Source organism: Antennarius striatus, chromosome 11 (assembly GCF_040054535.1).
Source record: "Antennarius striatus isolate MH-2024 chromosome 11, ASM4005453v1, whole genome shotgun sequence".
In the NCBI taxonomy this organism is placed as follows: Eukaryota; Metazoa; Chordata; class Actinopteri; order Lophiiformes; family Antennariidae; genus Antennarius; species Antennarius striatus.
This window is the reverse complement of record NC_090786.1, coordinates 4,042,119-4,055,168: the sequence shown is the minus strand read 5'-3', so window position 1 is coordinate 4,055,168 and position 13,050 is coordinate 4,042,119. Positions and strand designations below refer to the sequence as shown.

The 13,050-nt window shown below is 41.7% G+C and overlaps 1 protein-coding gene across 1 annotated transcript; it reads left to right on the top strand.

Annotated features, from left to right (window-relative positions):
- Positions 1 to 1,944: 1,944 nt before the first annotated feature.
- Positions 1,945 to 12,619, top strand: cdh1 (cadherin 1, type 1, E-cadherin (epithelial)). The gene is made up of 18 exons (XM_068327818.1): positions 1,945 to 2,252; positions 4,032 to 4,143; positions 5,526 to 5,614; positions 5,822 to 6,031; positions 6,448 to 6,579; positions 6,998 to 7,153; positions 7,531 to 7,675; positions 7,906 to 8,078; positions 8,367 to 8,495; positions 8,774 to 8,959; positions 9,069 to 9,313; positions 9,435 to 9,577; positions 10,337 to 10,428; positions 10,549 to 10,681; positions 10,893 to 11,111; positions 11,214 to 11,344; positions 11,501 to 11,644; positions 11,783 to 12,619. The coding sequence occupies exons 1-18, from the start codon at positions 2,202 to 2,204 to the stop codon at positions 11,996 to 11,998; spliced, it is 2,706 nt and encodes a 901-aa protein (XP_068183919.1). The 5' UTR covers positions 1,945 to 2,201; the 3' UTR covers positions 11,999 to 12,619.
- Positions 12,620 to 13,050: the final 431 nt, after the last annotated feature.

The window sequence follows — 13,050 nt, the reverse complement described above, 5'->3', positions numbered from 1 at the left end:
CAGGTTTATTTTTATTAGGTATTTAGCCATAATCTGGGGAGATGAGCATGGATCACCAGAGTTACGAGGTTGTGAGCTTGTTTTAAAACATTTGCTTGCTTTCTCTGGCACCACCTCCACCTCTCCCAAACAGCTGCTCATTAATGTTGTCCAAGTTCATGGAGTTATACAGTACATTCCACTGTGATAGTGGAAGGACACAATGCTTGTTTGCGTGTGCACAACGCCAGATAGAGACATGTTTTCTCTGTTAGACATTCCCCAATGGATAACACATCAGGTCAGAATAAACTGTCTTGTTTGGGATGTGTGAAGTCAAGGTTTGTCACAAGTTTTTCTTTGGGTCTCATTCGCTGAGTCGTGTAAGAACTGTAGAATTCAAGAAGACGCAAACAGGATAGGAAATCCTAAAGTTGGTTGATTTAAGACAGGTGTTAGCCTAATGGCATCAATGAAATAAGGCAAACCACATCTGAACCTCATGGGAATATTGTCAATTTTGCAGATTTTTAATCACAAAACCTCAGAACAATGCAATCTGGTTTGAAACTCCATCATCCCTGAAACCTGAATGATCAGTAAAAACTTTTTGGGCTGCGTGAAAACGACAAACCGTTACCAAGACTGCCCGGGTGAAAATACACACTGTCTATAACATCGTTTGTTGGAAAACGACACCACACAATGGCAATGCTGCCATGACAACATCACTTTCTTTGATTCTGCCTCTTGGGCTGAATGTGCAGCAGCGTAGACAGACAGAGGGGATGATGGGAAATCGTGATCCAGAATCCATATCTGAACCCGGATCTGCCTCGAAATTTAATTTTTAGATCCACACCAACACAAAATTTCACCTAACGTGAGCTTTTCAAGAGATCTTTTGACAAAGAACCCAAACATGAGTGATGACGTAACATCCTGCTCGTCTCATTGGCTTAGGTGAATCAATATTATCTTTACCTCCAGCCTAACATGATGTTTTGGTATGAGGCAGATTAGTGTCCACTTGGTGTAAAGTGTGAAGATTTAACATTGCATTCTACATTAAGCTCATGATAACATGGCTGATAACAGCTGAATCACTCACTCTTCATCCTCACCAAACTAACAATGTTATCAGAGCTTAGCGCCGCGCTCCCACTCCTCCTCCTTCCTCACTGCCCTCTCATTCCCCTCCTCCTCCTCCTCCTCCTTCTCACTTCACCCTCTTTCGCCAGATAAGTGGTGGCCAGTCTTTCCACCGCCTCAATATCTCTCTGTCTTTCTGTGGGATGCATGGATGACAGATGGAGAGGAAGAGCAAAAAAAGATAGCATCACTTAATTGCCTTGTGAAAGCCCCTCTTCATAGATGTTCTTCTGGAACTAGTGGGGGTCCCACACCAGAATCATGAGAGGGAAGAGACTTAACAATGACCTGAAATAAGATCCAATCCTAATTCTTTCCATTTTAAATGTCTTCTAACTATTCCGCATATTCAAACAATTTTTAATTGTTAATGTATTTCAACACTTGATGGATGTTTCAGACATATTTTTACACGGAGCAGTTTAACCCTCTGTCCTTAACTGGTAGGGGCCAAAAGACTCAGGTGGTTTAAAACAGACATTATATTATTTATTATTACATATTTGGGCATTGAAGGTGCAAAAGCAGCAAATAATCAGTAAAAAAAAAAAAAAGTCCGTGTGTGTGTGTGTGTGTGTGTGTGTGTGTGTGTGTGTGTGTGTGTGTGTGTGTGTGTGTGTGTGTGTGTGTGTGTGTGTGTGTGTGTGTGTGTGTGTGTGTGTGTGTGTGAGAGAGAGAGAGAGAGAGAGAGAGAGAGAGAGAGTTGGTTTGTCAGCAAAGAGGAACTGAGATGTGAACCGTTCAGCTTCTCTCTCAGCTCCGGCTCCTATCGATTATTATGTATTTGACCAATCGGAAGTGACAGAAACCGAGCAGGTATCAGTTTCCTCGGGCGTGTCAGACCTGTATGACCATATCGGGAAGGCGGAAGCTGCGCACCTGCGAGCTGACGTCATCGACTGAAAGTACCTGCAAAGGAAACCGTCCGGCTAGAGTCAGTGTTGAAACTAGCTTCGAGGAGAAAACACGAAGACGACACGTTGCGAAGGAATATATCCTAATTTAATTAATTTATTTATTTATTCTTTTTTTTTCCCATCGAGAGGGTCCATAAGAGGATTTACAGACAGATGGGGGCCGCTGGGTTGGCGGTTTTTACCGTATTAATCGTCGTTTTTCAGGTGAGTTTTCATTGTAACTGAAATGTTAGCTTCGCTAAAGTGGTTAACTGTCAGGAAACTATTAATTTATTTATTTTTAAAAAACTAACTACAACTAATTACAGCGGTAAATTAATGTGGTTCGAAACGTCAAAACCCGCTTTGAATCATTTAAAAAAAAAAAAATTTTGATTAGCTGACTTTACGTAGTTTTTTTTTTTGGGAAGATTTTAATAGTGGAAAAAATTATCAAAGCGGTTAAAGAGTAGTTTATAAGTTATTTTAAAATGACGTCCGACTAAGTTTATTCAACTACAAACATTTTCAATCGCCATTTTTTATTTATTTTTTTAAAAAAATTCTTCCTCCCGTCGATGAGTCCTCACGAGCCTCGCCCTTGAGCAGCTGATGACGTCAGCAGCAGGTTAAATTCCAATCCGACACGATTGAGACTGATCGATCAGAAGCACTTATTCGACTTCACTCCGATTTTAAGTCATTGATTTTTATGTTATTTGTGTTGTTACCCATGTTTGGTCGACTACATGTCCAGATTATCTTATTATGTTAGTTTTGTGTAGAATTGGATCAGTAATAATAATAATAATAATAATGATAGATTATTGGAATAAAATTGAAACCAACATTTCAAACTCTTTTATGTCAAGTGCAGAAGTGAAATATGCACTGCCGAAACAAAGCGTCTAAAAGAGGAATAAGGACTAAAATAAATGACATCAATGAAAGTTAAAACAGAACAGTGACTCATGAGAAGAAAAAAACCCCCCCATGCAATCGAGAATGAAAACAAAACTAAAAATGAACATTTTCATAATATCTTTAATAACGATAATCAAAAATAGTAGGTTGGTCCGTAAAAATAAATAATCAGTAATGGAAGACACTTGATGTTGACCCGCTGCCAATAATTGGATCCAGATCATAATCCAGGTCTGGGAGATTGTAATCTATATGTGGAGGTAACAAAGGGGGGCAGAGATGTGATCCAACCCAGTATGAGGCTGAGATTAAGCCGATTCTGCTGGATATCGCATCCATGAGAAGGAACAAATTCTATGCAGTGGAAAAATACATCAAGATCCACAGTTATGGAAATTGTATTAACTCCTGAACTGCTGGTAATAAATGACTAATTCCAGACACCAGTATAACGATGACGTAAATCTACCATAAGACAAACACAAGTAAATCCACATCACATCATCTCTAACACCACAGTTACAATGATATGCATATAACGTTTAGATTTCATACAAGCAGTTTGCTTCTTGATTATTCAAAGAAATTGCCATTTTTAGTTGTCTATATAAATAAAACACTCAGGCTACAAACAGTAATAGGAATATTGATTATGTCAAAGATAAGGTTAAAAGTGAATGTTAAAAGACGTCATAAGAAGCCGAATTGAGAGACTAACAGTGAGTAATTTAATTAGAAAGGCCTTGGATAGAGACGTCATGAATACTCATCCACTGTAGATGTTGTTGGATGTTTCCTTGCTTCCTGCCCAGCCCTGCTACCACGATTCGTGACCGCCGGTTGTCGATGTTTGTGCAATCGTGATGGCAACGGACCAACAGATCTTGCTGCTGGATGCAGCTGCAGATTACAAGGACTCATTGTTTCATAGAGAATTTTCTAGCATTACCATAAACACGCAAAGAGAAAGTAAACACACGATTCCTCGACAGAAAAACACTTGCTTGTGACCTGCTGAATGGCACTTTTCATACGTGTAATTTTATCATTTATTAAAAGCTTGTTTTTTTCCTCCCCTAGACCACAGCGTCTGTGTCTGCTGAGGAGTCATGCGTACCTGGATTTCAAACAGGAAAGCTGACTTTCACTCACACCCGAACGACGCTGAGTAGGAACTACAGGCTTGGCAAAGGTAAGAAAGATCCTGAAAGCTATTTGTTCCCTTGTTGTTCCCTCACGTCACGCAGAGGCCTCTGACTTAAACTGGTTTGCTTATCAGCTGATGAGCAGCTATTTGAAGGTGTTTTATATCAACCCTAGATGTCCCTCTGCTCCGTAGATCAGAGTCCTTTTGCCCCTCACTGAGGTGGAAAGTTTAAGGCTTGAATGCCCTGCAGAACATTCACAGGTTCAACAACATATTTGCTGTCTCATCAGACTATAGCGGACATGGCACTCGACCTCAAGCTTCCAAGATGTTCAACTGCATTGTAATTATTTTTCTTTTTGGTAATTATCAGATAGTAATGCTTGCTAGGAGGTGTTTGGATGCAAACACCAGATGTTCCCTAACTGCTACCAAACAGATGTATTGCTTTCCCTTGATCTGGGATTTTCATTTTCTGATAGATGAAATGGAGGAGGGAAATGTCAGCGACTGATCACATTTTAAACACTTATCCAACCTGCAGCTTTGGAACACAGACGAGCCTCTGGAAGCCATGTGGAGCGGGTTCATGGCTGCGCTCAACCAGATCCTCTATGTGCATTTATGTTTTGAATGTTTTAACCAAAGAAGAATGTAAGCCGGGGTGAAGCTCATATGTGAGCTGTTTCTTTAAAGTGTTTCACAGATTCCAGTTCACATTGTTCTCACATGAAGCCCAAACACATTTCAGGTCCCAGCCTGAAGTGAACCTCAGTCGGTGCTTCAGGGCGTCACACAGTCCCCGGACCTGCTCTGCAGGTCTTAAAGAGTGCTTTATGATAATGTTGTGACTTAAGGAGATGGCATTAAGATATATCTGTATTTTCTGTGGGAGATTTTTTAAATGCGTTTGTATCACACGCATCTGTGAAGTCAGAAAAGTTATCTTTCCATCTATCAAAATAGTTTGGTGTTTTTGCTTTTTTGTAGCAGCATCCAAGCACCAAAGTTGTCACCTTAACTACAGTAATTAGGGATTTTTGTCCTTTTTATTTTGTCTGTCTCTGTGATTTTAAATCAGACTTGGGCTCATTCTGGTCATTGGTGTAGATTCTTGATTTGATCTGAACTCTAGTTCCAATACGAGTTTGAGCGTAACGAGGTCTGCGTTATCCTCTTCTTCCCTGAAACAGCTGGACAGAATAAATTACATTACACACATGCTTTGAAGGAGTCCTAAAGGTGTTCGTGTCACCAATAGTTTCTTCTTGTCCCTTTTATTTACATGTTCCAGTCAGTTGCATAAAGCCCTTACCACCATGGTTGGTTGAGATATTTAGCAATGGCGAAGTCGGTTATTGTTCGCCTTTCTTCTGTCTCTTGATGCATTTCATTTGTAACCCAACTTTTTCTTTGTCCCATCCCAGTGAACTTCTCTGACTGCACAGACCGCACAAGATTTCTTTTAGTCTCTTCCGACAGGCGTGTCCGGGTGGAAACGGATGGCACATTGATGGTCAGTGGACTTTATTGCTTGACTGTAAAACTAAACATTCATCTCCTAAATCTTTGCACCATTTTAAACATTTATTAGCTAAAACAATAAGCAGCTCAGGTAACATGAAGTTCTTGGAGATAGAAATCTCCTATTCCCATAAGGACTGTACTAATTGTGGTTTGCAGTGATGCAAATGATGAGTGATGAGTGTTTTTCCCCCTTCAGTTGAAGAGACCGGTTAATATTCATCATGGGCAGTGGGAGTTCTCCATCTCCCCCGTCAACTTCAAGCTCAGGAACGCCAAGCTTCCCATTACAGTATTGTACCGAGGGAAGCATCATCGGAATCAACATGGTGAGCATCGCCACGGAGACCACGGCCTAGAAAGCAACCGCTACCACCTTACTAGAGGAGAGTCTGCTCCAAAAACAGAGGTAAGATGAATGGATTAAAGGGACAGATCTGGTCTTGCCCACATTATAAAATACAATCTCAAAAGGTAGTTCACATAAAGCCACCTGTCCAAGTTTGTGAACCACTCCTGGTAGTTTCTCCCCATCGCTGTGGCCGTTTGGATTGGTTCTAAAGAGTCGCCCAACTCTTGTTAGCTGGGAGAAGCTTCATGGCTTGTGTCAACGTGTTTCCTGTTTTTCTTCTGCGACTGTAGACAAAAGGAAAATTCAATAGTTCCTTATTGTTTTGTAGCTGAGTTAAATTCATAGCCTTCATACATTTTATTTCTACACAGCATCATCAATATTTATTATTGTTTAAAATCAAGACCACACTCACAGTTCACGTTTAGGATGTGTGTTATTTAACCGTGTAATTGTTTTGTGTGTTTACCCAGAATGCAACAGTTCCCGTGATATACTTCCCCAAGTCTACCAAAGGTCTTCGAAGGAGGAAGAGAGGTTGGGTTATTCCTCCAATCAATTTTCCGGAGAACCATGGAGGACCCTACCCTAAACTCTTAGTTCAAGTAAGATGAGTGGAAGTCTCGTTGGATTGAGGATGTTGTATTGATTTTGTTGTTTGTCCCCGGTTGTTGTTTCCTGTCCTGACACCTTGTTTATATTCAGATCTGATGGAAGTCAGAATTTTTTATTTTTTTTTGTGCGATTCTTGAAAGGTCTTAACCCTTTTCTTGAGCCCCAAATGGATTGACTGGGTCACTATTTCCCAACCGCTGGTGTACCACAGTACACGAGTGTGCCTTAAAAGAAGTTCAGGTGTGCGGCGGGGGAAAAAAATCCAATTTTGCTTAATTGATTTTAATTGTGTGTGCATGTACACATTTTTAAATGCGGCAGAACCCTGCTGTAGTTGAAAATGTTTTTTTTTATCGTAACTGTTTCTGTCGCTAGTTATCAAAATATCTTCCAATTTGTCCTGTCCAGATCCGTTCAGATGAAGATACATTGAGGAAGATCATTTACGGCATCTCTGGTCCTGGAGCTAATGAGGAACCCAAGAATGTGTTCTTTGTAGACAAAGATACCGGTGACCTGTACTTGACAGAAAAACTGGACAGAGAGAAGCAAGCAGTGTACAAAGTAAGCGCCACACGCCTTAGTGTCATGTGACATGTGCTCGCTCATCCTCCACTCACTGGGTGCTGCTGAACAAAGTGCGACATCTAGTGGTGATATTTCATATTTCAAGCTATTTTTTGACTTTGAAATGTCCTAAACCTGCCCAAACCAGCAAACCAACAAAAGAAGTTGTATTTGCATGATCAAAAGATATATATGAATTAAAGAAGCATGTTATCCACATAAACAAGACTCGTTAATCTTCTTTAAGTGCTTAATTACGTTTGTGTTAAAGGATAATTTTTGTCGATGGTGTTTTATGAATGTTTAAAGCTAAGTGTACTGTCTTGTGATTTGGAATGACAATTACTCATACGAACGTGTTTGTGTCTGTGCAGCTTAAAGGGCATGCTAACCTGAGTAGCACGGTATTGGCTGAGGAGCCCATGGACATTATTGTAAATGTCATCGACATGAACGACAATCGTCCAGTCTTCACTCAGGACACGTATCTGGGAGACGTTGCCGAGGCATCACCAAAAAGTAATGAACCATAAACAGAAGAAATCCAGAGCTACTCTTTGCATGTTCCAGTCCCAGATGGGATTAGTGATCATTGGTTATACATTTTTTAAAAATGTATGTTACTTTCATTCATGTCAGCCAAAAGCCCCATAGGGGTTGTTGTTTCTTTATTTTATAAATCCTTAAATGTAAAGCCCTGAAAGCTTTCAGATGCTTCTTTACTTAATTTCCACTGTTCTTCCCTCCAGATTTTGAGGTGCTTAAGATTGCCGCTACTGATGCGGATGAGGAGAATACGGACAATTCTGAGCTTCGCTACCGTATTTTAAGTCAGGATCCAGAGCTGCCTTCTCCGTCCATTTTTCGCATCAACTCCATCAGTGGAGGCATCCTTATCAATGCTGAAGGGCTAGACAGAGAGGTAATGCTTTTTTTTTTGCTTTTTTTTTTTTTTAATAGTCATCATTTGAATATTTAGGCTGATCCTGGTGCTTATTAGATTGACTGATATCAGGAAAATCTTTGAGATATACTAAAAAGCTATGGAAAATTAACGTTGATTTGATTATAGAAGAATAAAGCAAGAGCAGGGGGATGGTGATAATATGAATACAAATAAGAATATAAAGATGAGATGAAAACGATAGCATACCAAGAATATATGAAATCACATTAAACAAACTCTTTTTGTGTTTTTATCTACTAACAGAAATACCCGCAGTACACTCTGGAGGTGCAAGTGGCTGACATGTCTGGAGATGGTTTGACAGGACATGCCAAAGTAATACTTACCATCACAGACAGCAACGACAACGCTCCTGTCTTCTCTGAGAGCTCCGTAAGTACCTTCTAGGTTTTTGGTTGGAAATATAGGATGCTGGCCCCTCCCCTTCGCAGCAGCCGTCCAATCGTATTAAAGCAGCTGTTGAGATCTTGCCTTGTTCAGGAGACAGAGCGATCAATGGTTTTGTCCTCTGCCACTTCAGTCTGCGTAGTAGTTGCAATAGTAAGGTAGTTGACGAGGCTTGTCGATACCATCAGTGTTGGATGTCGAGCTACCTGTTTACCTGTTGATATCACTTCCACAGTTGAACGTGTATCTTTCATTTTTACCAGTATGAAGCATCGGTGGAAGAAAACAAGGCTGGCGTCCAAATCGCTAAGCTGTTTGTAACCGATGGCGACGAGCCACATTCACCGGCCTGGAATGCCAAGTTCACGATTGTCAGTGGCGATCGCGACGGATTATTCAGCGTGAAAACGGGACCTAACAAGCAAGAAGGATTTCTCTCTACTGCCAAGGTAGGACGCAGATCTGGAATTCTGTCAGCAAATTTTCAAAAGCTATTATTCACATAATTCAGGTTAAAACATCTGATAAACTTTGCTTCTCTGCCTTCGCCCAAACCAGGGTCTCAATTTTGAGAAGGCTTCCACGCACACTCTGTTGATCACCACTGAGAACGAGGTTCCCTTTGCGATTCAACTGCCCACCGCCACCGCCACAGTGGTGGTGACGGTGAAGGACGTCAACGAAGCTCCCATCTTCGACCCGGCGGAGAAGCTCATCTCAAAACGAGAAGACCTAGCTGTGGACAGCGACTTGGTGCAGTACACCGCTTCAGACCCAGACATCGCACGCAAACAGAAAGTCATGTAAGATAAATGTCACAATTTCTTACTCCTTTTTTTTTTGGTAAATAACGAAAATGCATTCTTTAGTTATCAGGGTCATGAAGTGTCAGTCATCTCACAGCATTGTCTACTTAATATGCAGGTATAGAATTCTACGTGACCCTGCAGGGTGGCTGGCTGTGAACAAAGACACAGGCGTGATTAAGGTGAAAAGCCCCATGGACAGGGAGTCGACCCTTGTGAAGGACGACAAGTACACAGCACTCATTGGTGCATATGACAACGGTAGGTAGGATGTGTTGGCAGACTTGCTTCAGAATGCAGATGCAATGTCGGTGCAATCACGTTACTTCACACTTTACTTCACACGTTAAAGTTACTTCACACGTTACTTAACACGTAACTTCACACGTTACTTCACACGTTACTTCACACATTACTTAACACGTAACTTCACACTTTACTTCACACGTAACTTCACACGTTACTTCACACGTAACTTCACACGTTACTTCACACGTTACTTCACACGTTACTTCACACTTTACTTCACACATTACTTAACACGTAACTTCACACGTTACTTCACACGTAACTTCACACGTTACTTCACATGTTAGTTATTTCACACGTTACTTCACATGTTACTTCACACGTTAGTTACGTCGCACGTTACTTCACACTACCTATGCCTATCCATGTCTATTTATTCATGCCCTTTATTCTTTAGCCCATTGCCCTTTATTCCTTAGCCCATTTATGTCTTTGTATTTGTATATTCTCTTTATTTAGTGGGTTATTATTATTTATATTCTCTCTATCTGGTGGGTTATCTATTTGTTACTCTTTCTATTTGGTATTGGCATTACTTTCTGTGTGTCTTTTCTTTCTGTGTACTCACTGTGCTGTGTGTAATGTGATGGAGAAATTAATTTCCCTGATGGAACCTCCTTGAAGGGATGAATGAAGTCCTACTCTACTCTCTCTCTACTCTCTACTCTAAAGCCTGGTATGAACCGATATGTGTTTCTGTCGCTTCTCCAGATGAGATCCCAGCCACCGGAACCGGGACTCTGGTCATCAAGCTCGAAGATGTCAACGACAACGCACCCACAATCGAGGAACGTTCCTTCATGGTGTGTCTCTTTTCCTACATTGCATAAGGCCTCAACAAAAAATTTCCATAATTGGAATATTATAATATAATTTTTATTTACATTTCAAACGAAGGCTTTAATTTCACATTGTTTCTCCAGGTGTGCAACAAGGAACCGGCGCCTCAGCTGCTGGCGGTAACGGATAGAGATGGACTGGGCTTCGCTGCTCCCTACAGCGTCGCCTTGCAGGGCATGTCAAAGTCCAACTGGACAGCGAAGATGAATGGCTCCAGTATGTGAAATAAACATTCCTAAAGGATTAAATATCTATAGACAACTGGTTTAACAGCCAGTTGTTGGGATATTACTGAGTGGGCTCTGAAATGTTCTGTGATGCAGAAATCTGGACCTGAAGAAAAATAATCTGATGTTTTTTGGGGGTTTTTTATCATATATTGCTAATTCTACTAGCTTCTGTTTTTCTCTTTTCCCTTCTTTTGCAGAAACGGCCATCATTCTTAACCTGATCACAGACCTGCCCCCTGCAGATTACACAGTGATCATGATGGTTTCAGACAACCAGGGCCTGGAGCAGGCCAGCACCATCGAAGCCAAGGTGTGCGACTGTACCGGGGAAGAAGTGCACTGTAAAGGCCGCGTGGCGGGCAGCACCGACCTGCCCATCATCCTGGGAATATTGGGAGCCATCTTGTTGCTGCTCAGTAAGTCTTTCAGTCGAGACCTCCGGACCCCAGCTCCTCTGTTCGGGAAGGAAATCACCTGTGAGAAAGAGTGAAGTTAACTTTTGTCTTCTGTATGTCCAGTGCTGGTGTTACTGCTGCTGCTCTTCGCCAGACGAAGAAGAAGGGAGAAGCAGGAGCCTCTTCTGCAGGACAACGATACCAGAGACAACATCTACTACTACGACGAAGAAGGAGGCGGCGAGGATGATCAGGTACCTGAACCCGAGTCAAGATTAGAGTTTGAACAAGATGGGAATGATTAGCAGGAGACAAAAAGAGATCCTGTTAAAAGTCTTGCTACTGGAAAGTTGAGTAATATTTTCTGGAGATGTTTCTATTCATTGTGTTTTTTGCGTGTTCTCCTCCAGGACTACGACCTGAGTGTCCTCCATCGCGGTCTGGACAACCGGCCCGAGGTGTTCAGGAACGACGTGGTGCCCAGCTTCATGCCGGCTCCTCAGTACCAACCTCGCCCCGCCAACCCGGAGGAAATCGGCAACTTCATCGATCATGTGAGTCACAGGATCGCACAAACACGGCACGGAAACAAGTTGTTATCCTTGCTTTCATATGTTACTCGATGTTTTGCTTCCTGTCAGTCCCAGACGTCCTCTGAAACGAGAACATGTTTATCCTCTGCTCCTCCTCAGAACCTGAAAGCGGCTGACAACGACCCGACGGCGCCGCCCTACGACTCCCTGCTGGTGTTTGACTACGAAGGCGGCGGCTCTGACGCGGGAAGCCTCTCGTCTCTGAACTCGTCGAGCAGCGGGGACCAGGACTACGACTGCCTAAGCGAATGGGGACCCCGCTTCAGGAAGCTGGCCGACATGTACGGCGGCGGAGAAGACGACGAAATGCTGTAAACGTAGCGGAGGACTCAAGGCGTGGCTAGTTGGATGTTGGATTACTGCTGTCATCCAAACATCTGCAGGCTCAAATGTGTTTATTCTGTACGATGGGGTAAGCCCTGTTAGCAGTTAGCAGCCAGTGCTCAGGACCCAAAGGAGGAGTTTGCTCTTTATGTGTTAGCACTCAAGCTAAGGCATAAAAGTACTTCAGCTGTGCCTGTGAAGGATGCAGACAAGACTACTGATGCTTTTTTGTTCGTTTTTTCGAGTGCTGGAGTCAGTCTCAATGTTGATTAATGGATGTGTGCAGATATTATCGCCTGTGCTGTAGCTTACTGGGTAACACTGGACTCACGGATCCTTTCAGCTGCACTGGCAGCATTTGTCAGTTTGCCAATGTATGATATGTTGTTGTTTTTTTATAGTCGAGTCAGAACAGTTTGCTTCACTTAAGTTGATGTTTTTTGTACTTTAGTTTGAGGAATAAAATGAACGCTCTGAATGGAACCCAGCCAACAACGCCAAGGGGATGATGATTTACCGATTCTTTTTTAAGGTGTCTGCTGAGTTCAAATCACCAAAAGACAAACGCTTTGTTGATTTTTGAAATTTTTATAAAGTTCTTATCACAGTGGATTTGTGGGTGGTTATTATTTTTCTAAGACAATACAATTATATGTTACATATAATTTATTGTCATAATGTGTCATATAGGCTGCAAACATGAGCTGGAAGAATTTGTAGTTCATTACCAAGAGGTTTAAGAGGTTCACTAATATGAATTTGTAGAAAAAAATGTTATTTATCCATGCTCAAATTACAAACACAACTGTTCTCTGCACTCATTTGTTGAAATGTACACGAGTTCCGTCTCAGCCTTGCCGTCCCACAGCAGCTTTGTAGAATGGTTAGACCTCGCAGTGAAAAAGAATGTGAAGAGTTGATTTGATTCCAGTCTTGAGGAGAGAAATCAGCTTCTTTGGCTCCATTTACCAACTAAATTTTCTATTATGTTCTCCAAAGCTGAGGAAATCGTGTCCAAGAAGAGGAATCGACTCCTTTGACGG